This window comes from Colletotrichum costaricense (assembly GCF_030867565.1).
Source record: "Colletotrichum costaricense strain IMI 309622 chromosome Unknown Scaffold_26.1, whole genome shotgun sequence".
Classification (NCBI taxonomy): Eukaryota; Fungi; Ascomycota; class Sordariomycetes; order Glomerellales; family Glomerellaceae; genus Colletotrichum; species Colletotrichum costaricense.
In genome coordinates, this window is record NW_026848255.1 from 512,858 (window position 1) to 537,164 (window position 24,307).

At 53.1% G+C, this 24,307-nt stretch overlaps 5 protein-coding genes across 5 annotated transcripts; 2 read left to right on the top strand and 3 right to left on the bottom strand.

Moving 5' to 3' along the window:
• Positions 1-811: 811 nt before the first annotated feature.
• Positions 812-5,836, bottom strand: CCOS01_15976 (SNF2 super family protein; the record flags this gene model as incomplete). The annotated part of the gene is made up of 5 exons (XM_060464114.1): positions 812-974; positions 1,030-5,137; positions 5,199-5,286; positions 5,341-5,367; positions 5,423-5,836. The coding sequence occupies 5 exons, from the start codon at positions 5,834-5,836 to the stop codon at positions 812-814; spliced, it is 4,800 nt and encodes a 1,599-aa protein (XP_060305495.1).
• Positions 5,837-8,631: 2,795 nt separating this feature from the next.
• Positions 8,632-10,748, top strand: CCOS01_15977 (ABC transporter; the record flags this gene model as incomplete). The annotated part of the gene is made up of 2 exons (XM_060464115.1): positions 8,632-9,091; positions 9,151-10,748. 2 exons carry the CDS (start codon positions 8,632-8,634, stop codon positions 10,746-10,748), a joined length of 2,058 nt encoding a protein of 685 aa, XP_060305496.1.
• Positions 10,749-11,452: 704 nt separating this feature from the next.
• On the bottom strand, positions 11,453-14,164 carry CCOS01_15978 (FF domain-containing protein; the record flags this gene model as incomplete). The annotated part of the gene is made up of 6 exons (XM_060464116.1): positions 11,453-11,662; positions 11,719-12,483; positions 12,546-12,662; positions 12,715-13,777; positions 13,826-13,974; positions 14,024-14,164. The coding sequence occupies 6 exons, from the start codon at positions 14,162-14,164 to the stop codon at positions 11,453-11,455; spliced, it is 2,445 nt and encodes an 814-aa protein (XP_060305497.1).
• Positions 14,165-14,783: 619 nt separating this feature from the next.
• Positions 14,784-16,779, top strand: CCOS01_15979 (uncharacterized protein; the record flags this gene model as incomplete). The annotated part of the gene is made up of 2 exons (XM_060464117.1): positions 14,784-14,961; positions 15,014-16,779. The coding sequence occupies 2 exons, from the start codon at positions 14,784-14,786 to the stop codon at positions 16,777-16,779; spliced, it is 1,944 nt and encodes a 647-aa protein (XP_060305498.1).
• Positions 16,780-17,043: 264 nt separating this feature from the next.
• CCOS01_15980 (uncharacterized protein) lies at positions 17,044-19,989 on the bottom strand (the record flags this gene model as incomplete). Its single annotated transcript, XM_060464118.1, has 5 exons — positions 17,044-17,600; positions 17,653-18,176; positions 18,223-18,944; positions 19,006-19,752; positions 19,807-19,989. The coding sequence occupies 5 exons, from the start codon at positions 19,987-19,989 to the stop codon at positions 17,044-17,046; spliced, it is 2,733 nt and encodes a 910-aa protein (XP_060305499.1).
• Between the last annotated feature and the right edge of the window lie 4,318 nt (positions 19,990-24,307).

Sequence of the window (24,307 nt, forward strand, 5' to 3'; positions counted from 1 at the left end):
GCAGGCCGTTGTCCTACCACAGTTTTCTTGTTGTTCATTCTGTATAAGGTACAACCAGGTGTGCTACAGCAATGTAGGGAGGTAAAATAGAACGTAAACACAAACACACACACACACACACACACACTCGGGCCTACACTCCGGTCCGCTAATTAGGGCCAACACGTTCTGGACCACCAAGATGAACTGCATTCATAAAGGCTTTCTTGCTCATTGCAGTAATACCTGTCTACTACTTTGGTAGAATATTCTAATCAGGGCATGGGAGTTCCATCCGTCCATCCCTATACGCTAGATATATCGGACTCAGATCCGTATCTCCTGCTGATGCGACCGAGCGTCCGTAGGTATGACTACCAGCATGGGTACAAAGCCCCATCTCCAGTCTGCCACGCCGCCGCCGCGACCAACAAGGCTACGCATGCTCGCACCTAAACGAGGCCAACGTCATGTGACCAGCCTACAGCCAGCCAGCCAGCAAGGCTTGCTCGCTCGCACGCCTGCCTCCATGGAAGGCAGCGACCAGAACAGGGCCCGGCTTGTCTGTCCTCGCCTCACTAAAAAATCTCAAAAAAAGCATGAGGTGAGACATGATGTTGTTTTCGCAAAACTCCAAAAACGAGTCCGTCCTGTACCATGCAAGTCCGGGTATGTAGTTTATCTGATCATTCCCTCACCCACGATGAAAATGCCCTGCCCACCTAGTACCGAGAACGCCATGCCGATGCTGATATTAAACACAAATCGTGACTGGATGGATATGCGCAAATGAAAACCCGTCCTCCAGTCCGTACTTTTATGAATGCGAGTCCTAAGAAGCCGCTGCAGTGCCATTTGCCGCCGCCGCGGCCGGTTTGTCTCCGTTGTGCTTCTTCACTTCTCTGTCCCGCAGGACTCTATACATGGCGCTCAGCCGATCGCCCGTTACTTCGTTGCTCGTGCTGTCAACTGGCCACAGGTTCGCCAAAAACTCCCTGAGCAAATGTTAGATCTGTATGAGATGTGAAATAGCCGGCGGAGAAAACTTACCAGAAGCGATTCTTCAGCGCATTGTCTCGCTCCTGAACGAATTCGCGATCCAGGAAGTTGCCAATGACAACCAACTCTTCTCCAAATATCTTGGCGCGTTCCTTGCTGGACTTGATCCTCTCCTTCGTCGTGACAAGAATTGCCTCAAAGTTTGCCCGAACCGGTTTGAGCAAGTACCACAACATGGCATCCGCGTCCTTCTCACGTTCTTCCTTGTTATCGCCCATCTTACGGAGTTGATCAAGTCGGTGAAGGGCTTGATTGCGACGCTCGTTGTCTGGTTGATTTGCTCGCGGTGTGTTGCTCGACCTGCGTCGATCATCGCCATGCCGATGATCATCTGCGCGGCGATGTTTGCTACTTCGCTCCCCCTCATCGCGATGCCTTGGTCTGTCAGCTCGAGGAGACTGTTGCTCATCACCATTACTTTTGGTCCGTCGGGCTTCGTCCGTTCTCCTATGCTTCGGGATGCGACCTTCGTCATGGCCTGAATGCTTCCTTTTGGAGTCAGGTCGCGGCGTGCCTTTCTCATCAGCGTTGCTGCGGCTGCGATGATGATCAGCGTGGCTACGTTCTCTGTCCCGATGCGAGCCGCTCTTTTTGAGGGCCGGCGGAGCAGGAGACGCTGCGCCACTGCCTACATCGCTGCGACGGTGTCCATTCGCCAATCGCTTGTTATTGCGATGGTGATTTTCGACAGTTCTGTGAGCCAATGGGTCACTAGAATGTTTGGCCGCAAGCACAGAGAGCAGGTATTCTGAACGACGAACGAGGTGGACGGCGCCTGGTGAATTAACACCCTTTTCAGTCGCCTTGTTTCGTTCTTCCTTCTTTTCGATGCGGTGCTCCTCCAGGAAGAATTTGTCCGACATGTCTAGCGTGGCATCATCCCGGATTTGAGTCCAAGCCCCAAACCCGTACTTGTCGATGCCAACCAGAAGCATACCATCTTCTCGAGCGCCCCATTCACATGAATAGTGGGCAGCCTTGGTCGCATCGGCGAGACGGAAGGTCTTAAAGTCATCGCTCTTCCGAATGGTTTGCCTCAGCAGGCGAAGTTGTTGAGGACGTTCGACTGCAGTCTCTGCGTTCATCTTCCTGACTTCGCCAAAATCAACCAGAACAGCCTTTTTGTCCTTCTTCGTCAGAGACTTGCCAAGTTTTCGCTCGTCGTCCATTAGACGCGTGTTATTATCATTGAGCGCATCTTCGCATCTCTTGACAAAATCGTCCAGTATAGACTTGAGGAAATCGCGGTCGCGCTCTCCGAGGCGTGCTTCCTGTACGATCTCCTCGCCGCGGTCATCCATAGATCCGTATCTGAAGAAAGCTTTGAGAAGGTTTCGCGTCTCCTTCTCGTTGAGTGGGCGCTTGGGGTCAGACAGCAGGGCGCGTTGCTCCTCGGCTTCTCGGCGTTGTTGTTCCTCCCTTTGTCGTTTCTTTGCAAGACGGTCGGACCTGTCCGTCTCATTTCGATTCTTCATTGTCGCTCTCCGGGGAGCGCTCTCGGCAGCAACCTTCGCCACATACTCCTCGTTCTTCCGCTGCTCTTCATCAGCCTTGATGACGGCAAGCTCCTCTGCGGGGATAATCTGGTCCCAGTCAAGGGCTAAGTCGTCCACCTTCACATCGGTGTATTGCATAAAATTGTCCCAGTCAATACCACCGCTGCTGAGATTCATCTTGTCATCCACCTTCGTCTTCGTGATTTCGGCATTCTCCAATATGGAATCAATGTCAAGCTGTTCAAGACGCTCTTGATTGCCGCTTTGCTCAAACATCTTCTGCGAGCGCATCTTGAGAATAAGCTGGATGTCTTCAGCGGAGTTGGGCCCGTCGATCTTCAGACCCTTCTTGTTCATTTCATCACGGAAAGCCTTGCCATCGTCAGTAACACCAGCTTGAATAGTCAGGTACTCGAGCAAGAGCTTATTGCGAGCACGTTCGAGCACTTCTTCTTCAACGGTCTCCTTTGACACCAAGCGGTAGATACTGACGGGCTTCTTCTGACCGATACGGTGCGCGCGTCCCATAGCCTGCAAATCAGCCTGGGGATTCCAGTCAGAGTCGAAAATGACTACAGTGTCGGCCGTCATCAAGTTGATACCCAAACCACCTGCTCTAGTGGAGAGGAGGAAGCAAAAGTCGTCGCTGTCTTCCGCATTGAAGTGGTTGATAGCCATGCGTCGAGGGCCAGCGGCGATGGTGCCGTCGAGACGCTGAAATTTGTAGCCTCGAAGTGCCATGTAATCGCTGAGAATGTCTAGCATCTTAACCATTTGACTGAAGACGAGTACTCTGTGTCCATCCTTTTTCAGCTTTGTCAAGAGCTGGTCGAGAAGCATCATTTTTCCACTGCTGGCGATGAGGCCCTTGATCTGGTCTTCTCGACGGGTGCTGCCGGCGAGAACTCTCTCCTCGGCTCCCGCAAACATGTATGGATGGTTGCTGACTTTCTTCAGCTCCATCATGATGTTCAACAAGGAGTTCTTCTGGCCGGTTGCGCTGGACAACGCGGCGTAATTCCTTGTAAGAATGTTCTTGTAATAATCCAGCTGCACATCTGAGAGCTCGACACGAATGATCTTCTCTGTCTTTGGCGGAAGATCGGATTCGACTGTCTCTTTTGTGCGTCGCAAAATGTAAGGGGCGATAGACTTGTGGAGGTCCTGGAGCTTTTCTTGCGTATCGTTACCTGCAAGGTCTTCCAACTCTTCGTCGATTACAACCTTGCCAGGGTTGAGAAAGTCCATCAATGCGGACAGTTCGGCTAGATTGTTCTGAATAGGGGTGCCCGTAATCAAGATCTTGCAAGGCACGCCGAAGCTCACTAGTCTCGCGTACAGTTGAGACTCCTTGTTCTTCAAACGATGAGCCTCGTCCACAAGAAGAGCTTGCCACTTGATCTGCTGAAGAAATTGCCAATCTTGGAGAATCATCTCATATGAAGTGATGAGGGCGTTGAACTTTGGCTTCTTGGGGTTGCCATTGATCATTAGCTCGTTGTCACGAATTGTACTGCGGGAGGCTTCGTTGCCGAGATACACAACGTAGTTCATGTCGGGGGACCAGTTGTCGAAGGTATCGCCCCATGCCGGGATGACACTCAAAGGGGCAACAATGAGGAAAGGCCCCTCTTGCTCGCGTTCGTTGCGAAGCCAGCTGAGGAATGACACGCTCTGAACGGTTTTTCCAAGACCCATTTCATCGGCAAGAATGACGTTGTTTGCGCGAGTCCAGTTGAGACACAAAAAGTTCAGGCCTCTGAGTTGGAATGAGCGCAGTTCACCATTTTTGATGAAGTCGGGTTGCGATTCAAGCTTGGTCATCCTTGTTCGAGTATCCGGATTTGACTCCTTGCGATCAGAGACCCACGAACGAGAAGATCGGTCCAAGAATTGATCAATCTTGGCCTGGAAGTCCGCACTGATGGCAGATGCAACTTCCCATGTGCACTCGTCGTAGTAGCAGCCTTTCCACTTGACAAGGTATTCTGTCTCTTCATCACCGTCGCGAACAGCGACAACTCTGTCCACCTTTGTGAAATCTTCCAGTGCTTCTTCCGCACGCTCACGATCGAGGAAGAACTGCTCCTTGGTTTCGGGCGGGATGTCTTCACCATATCGAATCAGGAGCTCGTGCTCCACAATGGTTCTGAAGTAGTTCTCGACTCTACGATAGCCTCGCATGCTGCGTAGGGTCTCTGCTGTTTCCCAGGTGTCGTGCAAGTGAGACTTGCCTTGCCACTTGACGAAGTATTCGAAGTCGGTTCTGGTTGAGCTCCAACTGAGTTCAAGGCCGTCTTTCAGCTTGTGTCGCAGGACCTTGTCAATGTATGGGGAGTCGTCTACAACATCTGCCGCATAGTAATTGGGCGTAAGCATGTCCTCGTCCTCGTCATCGACGTCGCTTTCTTCGTAGGCGCCTTGTTGCACTTGCGCGGCCCGTCTGCTCGACCAACGCTTTTCCGCGAGAAGCGCGCTTGGCTGGGCCTCACGCTGACGGCGTGCCTTCTTTTGCAAACTTTTCGCGCGCGCACCACCGTAGTTATCAGAGTCGGAGTCCGAATTCGTGGAGGGTTGTCGTGCAGGTGTACCTCGTTTTGAAGCTATGCGAAGTCAGAATTGATGATATCGATGGCTTTGGAACCCGACGGAGTAAATGCTCACATTGTCTCGACGTCTCAACGCGTCTTCTTTTCACCACTCTTCGGTTAGTAGGCACCACATCAGATTCGGATTCATCAGATGAATCGACCTTCATTCCCAAACTGTCAGCGATGGGACATGGCAAGCATCGGATCCTACGTACCATTCTGCGCTGCTGCGTCGGACGGGACTGCGGAGGAAAGTCAGCTTACGGCGTGGCCAATTAGAGCAAGCGTCAATCATACACTTCTTCTCAACCCGTACAGTTCTGGATTTGCCTTGATGTAGTCATCCTCTCGGGCAGGAGCTTTCCGCTTCGTGGGCCGTTGAGAATCATTGGAGTCCGAGTGGACGTCGCCAGCCCCGTCGCTTTGGGCAACAGAAGCCGCGTCCTCGTCCATATCGAAGTCGGCATCGTCAGATGCGTTGTTCTCATCGCCGGAGCTCTCGCTTTCGGCGAAGTCGGGTGCGCCATTCATGTAACCAGACAAGTCGTTGGGATCCGGCGACGGTGACGATGAGGCGAGGCGTGCGGCATTATCGTGCATATCTGAGAGGTCACTGTCGCTCTGGTGGCCGGCAGCGACTATTGGGGAGGGAGAACCGCCCTCCGGCGACCCGTACCCGTTGGTGGGACCGGGTTCGAGGGGGCTAGACATGGTGATGGTCTAAGTCGAGGCTGCCTGCTATGGATGGAACGACGTTAGCCAAATGTTTGACCGTCTGAGGACAGAAGCGGAGAAAGAGCGTGGCCAGTGAGGTTGGGCGACCGATATCAACATGAAGTCACTAGGAAAACCCGGGAATTGATGGAAATCTCGACCTCGTCGCATCGCGGGCACGCGGTTGATGGAGACGAGGCTGAAAGTTGATGGCGATGCCATTGTGCCAGTCAGGCGGACTCAGAGTACCGTGACGTGTTACCAGGGCATCAGAACCATCCGGCGAGCTCGTTTCCATCAACACGAGGCATCTCAGGGATCGCCCATGTCATGGCAGACGAGGATATCAGGATGGGAGCGCGCCGCTGCGAGGCTGGCTTGATGGCTCGTGACGGGAAACTGGCTGGCTCTTGGAAGCCTTGTGACCAGGTGGAGGTAATAACTTACAAGTCATTAACGAATGGCCTCCAGGCAGCTAGTACCATTGATCTTGACCAGAAAAGGTATTGTGTTGAAGGAGGTTATGGAAAGTGACGTGCCTAGGTAGTCCGTAGGCCTGGCGGGTGATGGGTGGTGGTGGATGGAAAATGTACCGGTGGAGAGGCAGGAAAGAATTGAGGTGGATGCACGGGTGAGGTACAGGTGGTTGTAGCGCTATCCGCACTGAATCACCCCCAAAAGAAGTCGGTCGTTTTTGCCTGAGGCATGACCCGCCCTCTCGAGAAGCTATTTGATTCGCGGAGGCCAAGGTGAATGAGCGAATGGGAGAAGAGGACGAATGTGGAGCTCCCAGCCTCAGAGGTCGCACACGCCGTCGCGAGCGGGCAGGCAGTTCCAAGAGTTCACCGAGATTCGGAACCCCGCTGGCACCTACCTCACCGCTCCCGTCTCTCTTCCCCACTTTGGACGTCGCAACTCCGGTAGCGTCTAAAGTTGTAGACAACGGTCTCCGAAACCTTTATTGCTGTTGCAAATCCGAGTTCGAAGAATTGGGTGTCCACTTGCAGTCTTTGTATGTCATGGCACTTGAGGTTGTCTTTGTAGCCTCGAGGAAGTTGACAGATCCTTCCTGACGCTGGGCTTCGCGCGGAATTTGATCAATGGTTGGCTGTGATCTTTTGGGGTGAAGTCAACAACTTCAACTCCCAAGTTCTACATCCGGCATCGACAGACCTATTTCAACGGCGTCTCTTGTGTCGTGTTCATGATCAGGAAGCTTTGAAAATGTCATGTCACTCCGCGTAAGGCATCCCATCGTTGCATAAGTACCTTCCATAGTTCCGGGTCTGCCATTTAAGACTCTAGTAGCTTTCTCGTGCCTTATGCAACTGGTCAAATATTCGACCATCAGAGTAGATTATTCTTCACATTCTCCATATCTGTAGCCATTGCAACGGTCCCAAGTGTTAGAACCTCATTGGCTTACATCTTATAGGCTGCCGTCTCTACTCAATGGTAATACAGCACACGTCTTAATAGCTTCCTGCCCATACGCTGAATCTGTCAAAATCCATCCTCGGCGCTAAATTGCTGTTTCTATACCACAGCCACCGCATCATATATTTCTGCCTTCTCTCTTCTCATTGGGAACAATGAGTTATATCAAGCCAGGCATCAGGAAAGTAGGCTTTCATAGTATGCCCTTATCTTCTACTCGTCAACTTCGTCTGTAACGGCCTACATTCACCAGGTGAGGTCACGTGAGCGCCTAGCAACAGTTAGGTACCTCTAAGGTACAGACAGCAAATCAAGTTCCAAACAGGCCAGCGAGGGCTGTGCAGTTCACGACGTTTTCCAGCATAATTGTATACCTCCGAGATGAGTCTTTGGACCTTGCCATTTTTTGGGTCTATGAGACTGCCCACCTAGGAATTACTACTTGATACCTCGCTTAGTTCTCCAGGGGTCTGTCTTATGAAGGAAACGGCGATAGCGGACGTATGGCAAGTGGCTCAGCAAGGTCCAACTAAGATCTCTTTCAAGGCTGTATGAGTCCCAAGGGAAATTCTTAGTGGATGACAAAGAAGCGACTGAGTGGACAAGGTATGGTTATGTATCAATCCACCTCTTTGAACCAAAAGCAATGCGCAAGTAGCAAAGCGGAGATCAACTGCCTCAGTGCGATCTGTCGACCAACCTTCAGCTCGAAAGATAAACACGGGGTCAGCCTTCTTGCAAAGATGTGCACAGGTGTGTTTCCAGCCAATATTGTCAACATTACATCTGCAAGGGACGTTCCAGACCTTGTGTTTGGCCTCACCAGGACCGTGATGTCAGGTGCTCCGGAAGTAGCGAACAGGTACTTTTTCGCTTGGTGATTGGAGATAAAGTGACACACAAAACACCTGGTAACCCTCACTGGCGGGGTAGTTGGCAGGCGGTAGGGTAGGGGAAATGCCCCGCCAAAACTTGGCCAATTCACACACTCACAACCAGTGACGGTGCGCACAAATTAGCTGACCGCTGTATTTCGCTGCCATAGCCGTGCGTTTCTCTCTCGTCTCTGCCACCTTTGCAACAACCTGGAAACACCAAATTCTTTTTCCCTTCCTCACCCAAGAAGGCCAGGTCGCGACGCCTCGACAATATTCGCCGTTTCTCCGGTCCTGTTGCTTTCCAGGTTCTCTGCCTTTCTCAAATACCATCCACAGACTCTACATCACTCTGATCGTCTGCAGAGGGACCCCCCTCTTTATTCACTTATTTTTTTGTTTTTCGAACCTGCGCAAAAAAATCCTGCCCCACCATCCCATCGCCAACCCCGCCTCGATCCGTCGGGCACCACTATCACCATGTCTGACAAACTCACCCGTGTCGCTATCGTCAACAGCGACAAGTGCAAGCCCAAGAAGTGTCGTCAGGAGTGCAAGAAGGCCTGCCCCGTCGTCCGCTCCGGAAAGCTCTGCATCGAAGTTACCCCCGAGTCCCGCATCGCCTTCCTCTCCGAGTCACTATGCATCGGTTGTGGTATCTGCCCCAAGAAGTGCCCCTTCAGCGCCATCACCATCATCAACTTGCCCACGAACCTTGAGAGCCAAGTCACCCATCGCTACTCCGCCAACAGCTTCAAGCTTCACCGCCTTCCCATGCCCCGTCCTGGCAACGTTCTTGGTCTTGTTGGAACCAATGGTATCGGAAAGAGTACCGCTCTGAAGATTCTCAGTGGAAAGCTCAAGCCCAACTTGGGTCGCTACGACAACCCGCCCGACTGGGAGGACGTCATCAAGTACTTCCGTGGTTCTGAATTGCAAAGTAAGTCATCCCTAATTTGGAATAATATATTCCTCAGATACTAACTCTTTGCTCTCAAGACTACTTCACCAAGCTTCTTGAGGATGACCTCAAGGCCGTTGTCAAGCCTCAGTATGTCGACCAGATCCCTCGCGCCGTCAAGGGCCCTCAGAAGAGCGTCAGAGCCTTGATCGATGCTGTGAGCAGCTTGGGAAACAAGCAGGAGGTCTGCGATACTTTGGAGCTCAACCACATTATGGATCGTGAGATCAACCAATTGTCTGGTGGAGAGCTGCAGCGTTTCGCCATTGGTACCGTCTGTGTCCGCAAGGCCGACGTTTACATGTTCGACGAGCCCTCTTCATACCTCGATGTCAAGCAGAGACTGGCTGCTGCCCGTGTTATTCGCTCTCTTCTCCGCGACGACGACTACGTCATTGTCGTCGAGCACGACTTGTCAGTCTTGGACTACCTCTCCGACTTCATCTGCGTTCTTTACGGTCGCCCCGCCGTCTACGGTGTAGTCACCCTGCCGCAGTCCGTCCGTGAAGGTATCAACATTTTCCTCGACGGTCACATCCCGACCGAGAACTTGCGTTTCCGTGACGAGTCCCTGACCTTCAAGCTCTCCGAGGGTGCTGATGAGTTCATGAATGACAAGTCTCGTGCCTTCAAGTACCCCAAGATGCAGAAGTCCATGGGTGACTTCAAGCTGAGCATTGAGTCTGGTGACTTCACCGACTCCGAGATCATTGTCATGATGGGAGAGAACGGAACCGGAAAGACCACCTTCTGCCGTCTCCTCGCTGGCGCTCTCAAGCCCGACACCAAGGCTGCCGTCCCCGAGATGAAGATTAGCATGAAGCCCCAGACCATCACCCCTAAGTTCGAGGGTACTGTTCGCCAGCTGTTCTTCAAGAAGATCAGGGCCTCTTTCCTATCGCCCCAGTTCCAGACCGATGTTGTCAAGCCCCTGAAGCTCGATGACTTCATTGATCAGGAGGTCAAGAACTTGTCCGGTGGTGAACTTCAGCGTGTCGCCATTGTTCTTGCTCTCGGTATACCCGCCGATATCTACCTTATCGACGAGCCCTCCGCCTACCTCGACTCCGAGCAGCGTATTATTGCCTCCCGCGTCATCAAGCGCTTCATCATGCACGCCAAGAAGACCGCCTTCATCGTCGAGCACGATTTCATCATGGCCACCTACCTCGCCGACCGCGTCATCGTCTTCGACGGAAAGCCCGGTATTGACGCTCATGCCAACAAGCCCGAGTCTCTTCTTACTGGTTGCAACACTTTCCTGAAGAACCTCGACGTTTCTTTCCGTCGCGATCCCACCAACTACCGCCCTCGTATCAACAAGGGCAACTCCCAGCTCGACCAGGAGCAGAAGGCCAACGGCAACTACGTAAGTCGAACAACCGTGTGCCACTCTGACATTGACAGCAATCCTAACATGGTTTATAGTTCTTCCTGGACGACGGCGACAAGACGAGTTAAAGAGGGCACCTATACAGATGTTTTCCCTCGTCACGATGCATTCGACTCAGGCGTTAAGGGCGTTCAAAAAGGGCATAAGCGGCAACCGGGGAGGCGCGCTTCCGGCGGTCAGGATCATGGTTTCGGTTTAGAGGAGGCGAGCGCGTCCGAGGACGACGCCGATGGTGATGGATAACAACGGCGACGGCAGTCTACCCCCCCGTTGCCTGGTCCTATGGAGATACAATATTGGGTGTGCGTATGACTGAGTCCCCCCCTTGGTTTGAATGTGCGAAGGACGCTTTGCAGAGCCATGTTTGTTTTTTGTTGGCTGCACATTCATTTGGGACACAGCCGGACTCCATAGATTGAGGGGCAACGGATGAAGCAGGGTGACTGCCGTCGGTCTCTGCCACGATTTTGTGGCGAGAGACTTTCGTAAATATGGTTGAGCATGCCAAAAGGCACACGTATCTTGAGAACAAACGACAAGCAATACAAAAAAGACCGTTGTTATTAAAAGCAAACGTCATTTTCTCTTTTTTTATTGTGAATGCTTCGACAATGACTACTTCGACAATGACTACTTCGACAAGAATATACGCACCTACGTTAAGAATGAAACGAAGAATAAAAAAAAAAGAACTCCCTCTGGGAAAGCAACGGACCTATCGACATATGATTCGACCATCTACGGGCCGATGGATCGCGAGGGCCAAAATCTGTTGACGGGCGCGGAGGAGGCCGGCCGGGCCGCGATGCGGAAGGAACGATGCCAATAAGTCTGTATGCGCTGCGGTCATCAGGCTCTCAGTGACGGCTGGTGATTTCGATACGTACTCGAAAGTCACTCTTCGCGGTCCGTCAGGGGCCCCCGAGGCTTGTAGACGCACGCCGCATCTAGTCCTCCTCAATCTCGCCCTCTTCAGACCCAGAGTGAACCGCCGCGTCCTCTTTATCCTTCATCGCGACGTCCTTTACAGGCTCCTTTTCCTTGGTGTCCTTGACGTCCTTGGGGGCAGCCGCCGCCGGCGGTGGAGTCCTGTTCTTGTGACGTGTAGTATCACGTTGGGGGGTGCGCTCACGGGGTGTTTTCTCTCTTCTCACTCTCTGCGACATTGTCAGCGATCTGGCTCGGGTGTGGTAGACTAGCCAGTCCGTCGTACCTTGGAGTCCCTTGAATCCCGTCGGTCCTCCTCATCCTCCTCGCGGCGGCGTCGGGATCCAGACGGGCGCTCATCCCCATAAGGGAGCTCGTCGTAGGATCCTATGCGGCGCCGGTACAACCTCTCCCGCTCTTCCTCTCTATCCCGTCTCTCGCGATCATAGTGGCTGTCGTCGTCGCGGCGAGAGCGATGACGGTCGTAATCACGGTCGCGATCGCGCTCACGGTCTCTGTCCCGTTCGCGTTCCCGCTCGCGACGCGGGGGAGGAGATAAACGACGTTCGCGTTCAGTCGAGAGCAGACTTTCCGCCATGGTCGATTTGCGGTGGTTGCGCTCACGCTCAGCAATAGCTTTCCGCCTGTCCGCCTCGTAGGCGTCCACCTCCGGGCTACGACTTCGCCTGGTAGCACGGCCACTGCTGCGATGAGATCGCTCACCTCTGGATCTGGGTCTCTCACGGTACATGTCGCGTTCGCTGGAATCGCGACCACGTCTGCGGCGGCGATCGCGGTCGGCCTCTTCTTCCTTCTCGCGGAGTCTCCTTACATATCGATCAAAGGTAGCGACGCGAGCGTCTTCCGATGTGACAGCCTGGAACGCGGGCGTATCCGCAAGGCGAGCCTTGACCTTGTCGTACGTGTCATCCAGGGTAATAGGGGGTTCCATACGCTTCATGTACGCCCGGAGATCATCAGCCGCCCTTCGCTGTTGGCGTTCAGATTGTCTCTCATCGTCGGATCTCTTCAGAGATCTCTTTTCCTTGGCCTGTTGCGTACACGTTAGTTTTTGTCGAAACCTCATGTTGATTTTTCCAATCTGTGACTCACGCGTTCGAAGAGAACCATCAAGATATCACGGTCAATGTTAGCAGTTCGTCGACTCTTCTTCATAACGGCATGGAATTCTTCGAACGTGGTCTGGGGAGTGATATCAAATCGCTCGTCCTATAGGGTATTAGCAGACTGGAAAAGGACAACGAGGCCAAGATCAACTTACGTCAATGACATCGTACACATCGTTCCTAGCTCCACGCATGGATTTCTCCTCTTCTTCGACGAGATCCCAGAAAAGTTCCTGGGGAGCTGAGCCACCTTGGCCAAGAATGGCCTTGTATCGGTCGTCGTTCTCGATGAGGGAGTAGATTTGGCGCCACTTCGTGCTGGCATTGATCTTGCCGTCTTTCCTGAGCTCAGTGAGGAGGGAGATGAAGCCATCACGAGCCTTACGCTCCTTGCGAAACTTCTCATTCTTTTGCTCCTGCTTAGAGTCGTTGAAAGCGCGCTCCAAAGCCTTCATGTGGTTTTGGAACGCAATCAGAATGTCAAACTTGCTCAGGGTCTTGTACTTCTCATCATTTTGGAAGGGCGTCGTGGATGAAATAAGGCTGTGCGCATCGGACCAGCGCGTGTAGGGCTCCAGGTTGAGCTTCGGAAGGAGGTCAATGAGCCCGTCCATGGCTGTCTTGCGCATAGTGGCCTGGTTCTCCATGTGGTTCTTCTTGAGGTCAACTCTGTACTCCTCAAAGAGTTGACGACGCTCGGCCTCGTTATCGGTGGACCTAAAGATGGTCTCGCCCTCGATCATGGGGCGCGCAGTCTTCCATCGCGTGTAGTGCTTGATCTCCGGATGGCGCTTAAGCATAGTCTCGAAGTCAGTACGCAACTTGGTCAGTCTCTCCTTTGCGCGCTCTTTGTCTTGGACAATCATGTCATGGCAGTACTTCTCGAAAGCTGCTTTGCGATCCTTGGGGTCCTTGATAGCCCTGTACTGAGGGTCCTTTGCAATGGTTCGCAGGGTCTGCTCCCAGGTCCAGTCCGTCTGAACGCCGCTGCGTTTGAGGAGCTTGGTGAAGGCGGCCTCTGCCTCTTCCTGCGTGGCGAATTCGGGCTCGTTACTTGCGGGCACGAAGGCCTTGGCCGTCGCGTCGTTGCCGAATGTCAGCTGACGCGACTCGTGGAAGGTATCGCGGTGGTCGCGGTGGTCGCGGTAGGAATCGTAACGGTCATTGTTGTACCTGTCAGAAGGCGCTCCTCGATCGTATGGTGCAGCCCTATCAGCCCTATTCTTGTTAGTTGGTAGTTGGCACTGGGGCAAGATATGTACATACGCAGGCGTACTGGGGCCGCTGTTGGCACCCAAAGCCTTCTTGTAGGCCTCGGGCATCTCCCAGGAGCTCGACTTCGTCTCGGTGTTATACCAGTACTTGCGACCGCCTTCCGCAGTGTACTCCTTCCATGGCTGATTCGCAAGTGCTCTCTGTGACCAATTAGCAGCTTATCCTACTTATCCGGGGGAGTGCTCTTACTTCGGCCGGAGACATCATATCCTCGGGCTTGGTCCATTGCGTAACCTTGGTGGCCGCATTGTAGTAGTAGGCTCGGCCATCTGGCGTGCGATGCTCCTGCCACGCCGGAGGCTGGCCGTACGGGCTGCCGGATCCGTTCATGATGATGATGATGCCGCCTATCTATTGGAGATCTTGTAGATGTCTAGATGAACTCGGTTTTTTTGTCAGTCGATTATAAGTGAAGCGGCGATGCGTGGACGCTTTGTACGGCGAGTCAACGTGGAGGATCGAACAGGTCGTCGCGCGGAGGGGAACGCGAACAGATGCTACGAAGTTTTGCGACCGCCGGAATGAGCAATTTGGCGCTTGGTGCACGGACCGGGGTAGCTCGGTGATCCCGCTCTCCAGTCTAACTTCAATCCGAACTTAAGTAAGCCAGCTGGCAGCCAGGGGAAAGCTCCCACACTGTGTAAGAGACACTCAACTTCTCACTGTCCTTCATGCGACTCAACTCATTGGACCTCTCACCGAACCTCTCTCGAACTCCATGTACTTTCTCAGACTGAGAAACACTTATTTACCATACTTCTTTCTTTCTCACGGAGCAAAGCCTCAGGTTCAAGATCTCCTCTGGGAAGGAACGTCGCTAGCTCGCTAAGCATTTGGTATAAGTTCCCTCGATTTGGCAAACAGAAGGACACCGTTGTGAAACTGCCCTTGGTGTCTTATGGATGGTTGAGATGAGCTTTCATACTTGATGCCACAAACATAACCCAACATGGCTATAGACGATCAGATTCGGGAGCCCGCCGGGGTGGCCGAGTTCATCGAAAATGCGTTTCTCACGTATTTCATCCCCGAAGCAACAAATCTCGACCTCGAGAAAGCGTTTCAAGGCGTCGACGACACTAAAGCGCTCTTTGATTCTATCAAGCGGAGGGACACACTATTTTTCGGTATCTCTTCAACCATCCCGTTTTCATATCTGCACCATCTAATATCTACCAGATGAGACGGTTGACGTGCTACTCGTGCTGAGAGCCCCTCTCATGGACGAAAAGGCACTACGATCACACTTTAGCCGCTTGGTCGTCTCAGTAGAGGCCCAAATCGTCAACAGCCACGCTTCGGATAGGGAGAAGCCATCGACGGACATCATCTTCCAGGGAACTGTTGAGGATACCTCGGATCCATTCATCGTCGTTGACGAACCCGAAGAGGAAGACTCCGCCTCAGACTCCAACGAAAAGGACGAGAATGCCGTCGCTCCTATAGATAGGCGAAAGAGGGAACCGCACATCTACGCCGTCTGGAGGCTCCCTGTCTTCCTCGCGCGGCCACGCATCCGCCTGCAAGGCCCCTTTGCGACCTTCACAGCCTCAGCCGGCCTCAGACCGGCCTCTGCGGCGGGCTCTGGCTCGGCCACCCCTCTCTCGCCGAACTTCCGCATAAACGGCGGTGCCGGGTACCTCCAGTCCGGCATGCCCTCGGGCCTGAACCTCCTCGAACCCTTCACCAATGATCCGGGCCTCGGCGGTGTAGTCCCACGTCTCTCCGCCCTCCGCGTCTCCCGCGTTGCCCCCGTAACCCAAGCCAAAGACACATCTCGGCCTTTGCGCTGCCTCTCCCAGCTTCGGACACGCATCTTCCCCGCCGTGCACACCCGAGTCCGCTTCTCCCGTCCAAACACCATGCCCACCTCGCCGGCCCTCATCGCCCTCTTAGAGGTGGACTTCACCCAATACTTCGACTGCCCCATCGAGCTCACCAGCATAGCCCTCTCCGTCGCCGATGGCGGTGTCGTAGACGACCTTAGCTCCCCGGCCGGCCTCACATTACCCATGACCTGCGTATCTCACGACCACGTCACGTTTCTCTACCGCCTGTCGCCGCAACAGCTCGACCTCCCCTCCAAGAACCCCAGCCGCGATCTCGACATCCACATCGAAGCCGTCGTGCAGAGGAATCCCGGCATCTGCTGCCCGCGTCTGAGCATGACCTGGACCACCACCCTCGACTTTACCCTCCCCGTCAACCCAGGCTTCAACGCGGCAATGCAGCCAATGCAGCCTATCCAACGCTCCCACCGCCCCTCACAGCTCTCCATCTCCGGCATCGAGGCAGCCCAGTCCCTCGTCGCCCCGGCCGTCATGCGCCCGGACTCCCTCCCCGCGCTCGAGGCCGCCACGCGCACCGTCGAGGCGCCCCTCCCGGAACTGGGCATCACCATGACCTTCTGCGGCCCCACGGAGCCCATCTACGCGGGCGAGGAGTTCTCCTGGACAGTCTACGTCGTCAACCGCAGCGTCGAAAAGGTCAACCCGGCCGTGACGCCGCGCAAGCTCGCTCTCGTGGCGCTTTCGAAGCGTCGGCGCAACGAGGTCCGGCTCATGCGACCCCCCTCGACGAGCGGGAAAGGTAAGACAGCCGCGGACGCAAAGGAGCTCGCGGATGCGGTGCTGGACGAGAATGTTCTGCATGCCATGCAGCGCAACTCGGTGGTCGATGCCACCGAGGTCGTTTGCCTCACTGCCGACACGAGAGTAGGACCGCTTGCACCTGGGGCGTGTCACGTCGTGGAACTCAAGTTCCTGCCCCTGAAAGAGGGCCTCGTCAACATCGAAGCCGTCAGGGTGATCGACTTGAGCTCGCAGGAGCACGTGGACGTCAGAGAGCTTCCCATCATGTTTGTAGAAAAGCGACCAGCGACAGAGGTATCGGTAGCTGCAGTGACCGAGGAGCAAAATGAGGATGAGCAGAAGACGGACGAGTGAGTGCAATGATTGTCTGAGTGCTTATAGATAGCACTTCGCTCTCTAAACCCTTAATATATTCTCACCAAAAGACCTTCAAGAATGATGCAAACCCAGATGCAAACCCAGATGCAAACCCCTTGGCTCCAAAGATGCTATGCTATGCCGTGTTCATCAAATGTATTCCACGCGTCCCATTCCATGATCCCAAACAGTTTAAACCATTGGGTATCCGTATGCTTGAAAGTCCATACACGCCATATCAATGCAGCCCACAAAATATCATTAAAAGTCGTCAAAGTCGTCTTCCCACCCAAGTCGTGCGTAAATCGACTTTGGTTTCTCTTCCTCTGGTGGTGGTGGAGGCGGCGCAAGTGATGATCTGCGCATCGGAGTTGCCGCCACCTCGTCTCCCAGCACGTCCACCGTCCGTTGTTTACATGGTGTAGCCGGCAGGCCAATGTCTGGCGATGGTGACCGCATAGGCTCAAATCTCGACCTGATCACACTTCCCGGCACGCTTGGATGCTGAGCTCTCGCAGGCTTCCTTGCCATCAAGGGCGACGAAGGCGGAATTCCGGCCTCGTGCCCTCCACGCTTGATAGGTGTGGCCTGTATAGCAGATGATGGAGTACTGCCCATTATATCGATATGGCCCCTCCGTGGTCCCGTAGAGGGAACTCTCGATGCGCTGGATGGCGGAATACTCGACATCGGGATGAACAAATTATTTGCGCCCTGTGACTCTGTGCTCAAGGCATCGCGGAATCGATGTGTAGCAGGTGTGACCTTGACCTGTACCGATTCAAATAGTGGATGTCGAGTCGGCGGTTTCTTAGACTCTGCGCCGGGGATTAGCACATTACCTCCAAAAACTTAAGGTATAAAACTTACTCTTAATCGAAGAAAGGCCCCCGGAAACCCGCTTCGCCGCATCCTCAACGATGGCCTTGCCCGCTAGGTCACGATTAGGTTTCCGAATGGCGGTGATGGCATCCTTCAACTCGGCTTCCACCAGAGCCTTCTTCTGTGCCTTGACGTCTTGGACCTTGACGTCATCCAGGGCCGTCATGCTTTGACTCCTGGAAAGTAGACCCGTCCGGTCCCTGGGCGAATTGCGATCGAGCTCGCTGTTTTCACGCTTGAAGCCGGGAATATTGGCCGAGGTTGCAGATCTCAACAACGCAATGGCGTTACCGGGACCTCTGGAAATACTGCGCCGCGACTGCTCCTTGAATAAGGCCTTTTCTATGTTGTTCTTCGATGAAGGCTTGACAGGACGCTTCGCAGCAGCTCCCGGCTTCGTGCTGGGCTTAGTCGAAGAAGGCTTGGCTTTGGGCATTGGCGGAGCAATGATGACGGGTCCTCCAAGTTTACGGTTGATAGAATCGCATATCTCAGGCAACCGAGCAGCGAAGCTAGTGATGTCAGCTAAGTAAGCCTATGTGATGAGTGCAAACTTACAAAGGCATAATGATGTCAGTACAGAAGTCCTTTAGGGGGTCTGCAGACGCCCGCAACGCTGGATCCCCGGCGTTCGCCGCAGTGACTTGAGAACCCTCTAAGAGTCTCAACTCATCAGAAGCAGTGGACTGCCAAATGGTGAGCCGATCAGCGTGAACGTCTACCAAGACGGGGAAGTTGTGTTTGCTGCGTTTCTTCGGCTGTACTTCTGCTGCCTTCTCGCCATCCCCCTCGCCTGACAGACCAGGTAGTTGGCTCTCTCCCTCTGCCTCGGCTGTGCGCAGAGGCTCCAGGGCCAGGATTTCCAAAATCAATATCATTTGTAATTGCGTCTCGCGGGTCCTCAGCAGGGAAACATGGGACTTGATCTGTGCCGGTGTGACGGCCATGTCCTCGTCGCTGATTTCCGGCTTGTTCGAGCTCCACCAGGCGCGCACATGCTCGTCTTCACCAGAGTACATGCCGTCCTTGCCCAACTTTATCTTCTTGGTCTTCCTTCGCTTCAACTTGCTACCTTCGTCGGAACTATCAATGTGTGTCTTCATTTTCGAAATTAGATCCGGTATCGCTTCGCGGTACTTTTTGTCGATTTGGACTGTTGTCATGACAAGACTCTTCAGAAACTCTATGAGGTCATTCATATCCATCGTGCCGTCGCAATCGAGATGGAACGCGGCGCGGGCTCGAGATAGCGGTCCCTTTGCAAAGTACGCAAGAGATCCCTGTATCTCCATGTCAGCTGAAGCTTCTTTACCGCAGGGCAGGGCAGAATGATAAACCAACCATTGACTTGTAAAGTGCCTCGGTATATTGTGTCCTGATGGTGTCCATGATGTCGCCAGCAGTCTGCTGGGTAGTAGGCTCGGGAACGGGCTGTGGTGTCGGTTCGACTGCGTCCAGATGTGTTTGAATCCACTCGGTAGGCTCAGGCTTCGGCTCTACCGTCTGGGCCAGTCCGCTTGGCGTTTGCGGTCGTGAGAAGTCGTCGTCAGACCTCGTCCGCTTCTCCGCTCTTGTCTCGTCGAATGTTGACACCGATTGCGAGCGGCCTCTCTTCCTCACAATAGACTGCTGCAGCGCCTCAATCGCCAGTCTCTTCTCCTTGTGTCCTCTGTGCAAGGCGGGCGTTGTCAATGGCATGGTCTGGCCTTGCTTAGACTCCCTTGCTTCTTCTGCAAGCCGCATGCGTGCGACATGCTTCCCGACCACCGTTGCCTTCTCGGACAAGGCCAGTAGGTCCACCCAAGGTCCTAGTTTACAGACGGTATAGAGGTTGGTTCCAAAGGCTGTAGCACGTTCGAGCGCGTAGATTGACTTGGAGGCTTCGTTGCGCGCAAGGAGCAGGCTCGGCCTCTCGGCGACGCGATCTTCGAGGTCAAGGATCTTGACTAGGGACTCGTAAAGGCGGCTAGAAGGAAGATCGCCGTGGGGTGAAAAGAGGTCGAGGCTCGACAGCGGGAGGTCTTCTCGGGGGAGCAGCATGAGCGGCTGCAGCGTGCATGGCTTCATGACTGTGCTGGTAGGATGCACCTAGGTAACGCGTCAGCTATTGAAGGATATTGCCTGGCGCGCTGAGGGACCTACCTTGAGAACAATCGCAGCCTTCAGCAAGTCCTCCATGGCATGGGAGATGCTGCGCTTCCTCTGCGCCGTCGTAGGCGGCGGCAATTCATGTTTGGAGTTCAGAGATCCATCAGAGCTTGGCGTAAGGATTCCCGATCTTTGACGCGACGCGTCTGAGGGCGGGAACAGCCTGGAGGAAGACATAGATTCATAGGGAGAGGAAGTGGTGAATCGAACTTGAAAATACAGACTGGTCCTCAAGAAACATGAATTTCAAGTCCAGTGCCTATCCCACGTACAAATAACGGGTGGAGGGGTGAGTAAAATTGCGGGCGACACTTTAAGTGACATGGGTTGAGCGACGGAGCGCGCGACAAAGTGATTTGGAGCTCGGAATGATCGAATGGCGTCACGCGTCAGTGATTTAGCGCACCGTCCAGCGTGTTGTGGTGGCCCAGACGCCCGGGCCCGGGGTACTTCGGAGGTTCCACTTTATATTCAACGTCAACGGGAGCCCTAACCTCCGGCGCCATTGGCAGGCTCCGGGTCGACTTCACGGAGATGGGGCTCCTTTGGTAGGTATCAGTCAAGCTCATTCTGTTGTAGTAGTTTATCTTGGTGTTATGATACTATATCATATGAATTGGATTCTAAAGTGTTTGAAGCAGGCAGTATTCGAACCGGCCTTCTCGTTGCGCGTAGGTTTATGTTTCGTTTAAATAGCTTCATAATAATCACCAAGCACTTCGATGAGACCAAACTGCCCCATTCAGTTACTCCCAAAGTTCAATTCAGCGCATGTATATAAATTAACGCGCCTATTGTGGCTTTGGTCATAAGAGAGTGTTGTCTTCACAGCGGCCATCACTCTCAAGTACTGTCTAGCGACTGAAATTTACTTCTCTTGGGTCCCGATTACTTCAAGCCGGTTGATTCTTGATTAAGCCCCAAGAACATTTTGGCATTCATTGAAACCCTGAATCGCCCTGCTCATCGACCTTGAATCTGCATGGCGGACTATTCAGTCGGAATAGCCATATCGAAAAGTCTTGAGGCAACGGACCTTTTTCTGAAAACGCCATGCTTCAGAGGCATACTCATCATATTTCGTTAACATCGTCTAGTTGAACACGAAGTGATCTGCAGATAGGAAACACTTGACGCAGACCAGCCTCAGCTATGATTCCCAAACAGGACTCAGCACTTCTGAAGTTCTGCCTGGTAACCCAAGTCTGACTGATTTGGCCTCGCTTGGCTGGCCCCCAGATTGGCCTCATTCAAATTGGCCTCATTCGAGTCCCCAGAAATTTGGCCTCATCAGCGCCGCAGCCTTCACCCATGGCTACAACCTCTCATCCATCTATAAAATTCCCACATCTCTCCTTTCAATTGTATATTTCTTCTTTTCTTCTCCAGCTCTCTTAGCCACAAGGCTATGATCAAGTGTAGTATCTGTTCTTCCCAGTCTAGCCAGCTGGGCAAGCATCCCCACGGGGATCGCGAGCCTGTTTTTCGACGGTTGACACAATTTTTATAATCTCGGGAAGACGAGCCTCGGTGTCTTCTCACTCTCCTGAGGCTTGCGGCGTTGCTCGCTCTTCTTTCTCGCGGCGCCACGTTTCGGCGTGGCTCTCCGCGGGAAAGGAGGCATGGGTTTCATCGAGGGAGAGAGGTTACACATGTCGGCTTCCCACCGTGTCCCTGGTATTACACTGCCTCCAGGCGACGCGAAAGGAATATTGATTCTGTCTTATTTTTCCCTTGTTCCAACTTCCTCATTGCGGATATCTCTGGCTTGTCCAGAGGCGCGAAGAGGATATCAACACACGATGTTAAGACCGCTGCCTTATGGTTTGTGTCTAGCTTGAAGCCGTCGATCATATGGCGCTCACAGTAGTCATAGCAAATCCTAGTCATTACTCCAGTAGAACCGATGCCGACCAACAAGTTACTCCTAGTATCCAACCCCAATAAACATCACTCACGGCAAAGTTTCCGCCCCCTATCGTCTATAGAAGTAAATCAACCCAGGCAAACATTAGTTGAACTCAACAAGAAAGGGCTGCTACCTTAATTCATCCGTTCCTCGGCCGAGTCTCGCTGATATAGATTTATCTCCGCATACTCATAGACAGGTTGCCTGGTTCCACTCCGCATAGGTCCATCTTCAAACAAACTGCAATTAGAAGGCCAACATCTCCTACGTCCATGCTCATCAAGAATGAAAACTAAAGGCGCGAATAGAAGAAGGAACTTGTTGAATGATCCGCTCAAGCCCCGAAACGCCCAGATCCTCCACTTACATGCTCCTCCAAACCTTCCGGCTCTGAATCTAGCTCTGCTTCCTCGGTATCAGAACAATCGGGGTCTCACGATCAAACACCCACCTCTCTCAAGCCTCGGCGTTTGATTCTCAGAAAGCGGGCTGCTTCTTGGACCATCCTTTTCTTCAAACACTGAAACGGAGAGCAGAAGAGATGTTGAGTAAGAGGCAAATCATCCCACTCGCACCGCCTCCCGTCGGAAAGGTTCGAACAAGTGATGGGAGTTGTCTCACAGAGGAAGGGGACGAAGACCCAAAGCTGAACCGTGTGTAGACAGAGAAAAAAAAAAGGAGCTCGGTTCTCTCTCTGCGCCCCCAGAATGCGGAGGAGGGCCAAGAATAGGCAAAGAGACTGCCAAAACACCCGCTCAGACTTTGACACATGCACCAGCGGGAAATCACGAAGAGGAACCCACTTTCGGCCGGCATCTCGCTTCATAGAACGTTGGTCTCCCGGGCTCCCGTTGCCCGCCCGGCGACTTTGCCCCGTATGAAGAAGGGTGAAAGAGGGTTGAGAGAGAGAAAGAGTGTGTGTGGCGATGATGGTTTCTTCTGCCCTCAAGACTTACATGCTAATGCCAGTCTCTTTTGCGTGTTTGCCTTGCCTCCATAAGAGAACCGCCGCCATCTCTCATCCCTCATCCTAGCTTGAAGCTGAAGAGGATTGCTCGATGAACAGCCTTCCATATTCAAACACGCCTAGCTTATAGTTGCCTCGTTATCGCGAACCTCGACAGGCTCAGTGAGGACATGTTCTCAAACAGAATCCAAAGAAAAGGGCAAAGCCCTCACAGGCATGCCACGAGTCGCTGGAAACCCTCCCTCCCAACTCTATAACAGCGCACGTCCAATACGCAAGCGCGCGGGCTGCTGAGAGATGGAGAATCTTGTAGGCAGGGAGGAAAAAGATCAGCCCGATTTCTTCCTATTCGCACACACGTTAAAAGAGTTCTTTACCATCCTTGGCGTGTTCCCCTTTTACCAAACTCAACTCAACTACACCCGCTCCCGTTCCCCATACTCTTCAGCATCCAAGTCATGGTAGACCTGGGAAGTACCCTGTGTGTTTGCATATCCTAAGTCACACACATGCAGTCCCTCCCCCATGACGGGCTTTTATTGTGACATGAAGCAACGTTTACTGGGCAGGCGGGGGTGGCTCTACGAAACGTCCTAAGGGGCCAAGTCCCCGATATAGCTTTGGACTTCAAACGAAACTCGGCTTTTTGCGTTCTTGTCTGCAAGATCTCACGATGCCAGCATAACCTTAAGCCACATAGGCGCGGGAGAGTTTATCTGGTTTCAACCTGCAAAGAAAGACAGTCCTCGGCTGAACAATTCTGGCATATATCCGAAGCCGGGCGTAACGCAAACAAACGACCTGATTCCCGGCAACATCACGACCCGAGTGGGTAGCAGAAGGGCATGTTGAACAGCTGACGGGATCCGACGTCACATCAATCATCCATCGTCCTTCCTTTCCGTGATCCTACCATAAACTCACATGCAGCCATAGATGTTTTGCTGTCATCTACGCAAAGACTTCTTGCGCAATCCCAGATCATTGCCACGGATCGTTGGGACGATGTCAGCACCCTGGTGTGTGCGGCTGTGTGCCGCAGGATATGAAACAGCCCCCGGGGACTTGACTTCACGTCGAGACCTTCGTTTCGAACCGCTAGGTAACAGCTTTTGCCCTCTTTTCGTCCCTTTCTTCTTCTTCTTCTTCTTCTTCTTTTAAATTTTTTTTCCTTTGATGGAGTCTGTCCGAAGTCAGACTGACACAAAAGCATCATGGACCCAGGATGATCCGGGCTTGTAGACGCCATAGAGTGAGCAGTGCTCCCCAAAAAAAGACTCTGTGCAACAAAGGTTTTTTTTTTCAGATGACAATGGCTGGCTGGTTGGGGCGGAGTCTAAGCCATCCGTCATGCAGCCTTAAGCTTGTCGTATATCGTAGGTTCTTGTTTTGGATGAAGGTAAATCTAGCCAGAGGTCTCCCGGAGGCGTCTTACACCGTGGCATGGACAAGCATGCTCTCACCCGTTTGGTAATCAGCCTATAGAAGGTAGTTCCTTATGGTTTCTGAAGCCCGATCATTGCGGGCGTCGTTGGGACAATGATATTGATCTTAATATACCCCCCGTGCATCGGACCACTGTAATCCAAATTAGAATTTCTTCAGTCTTGACAAGAATT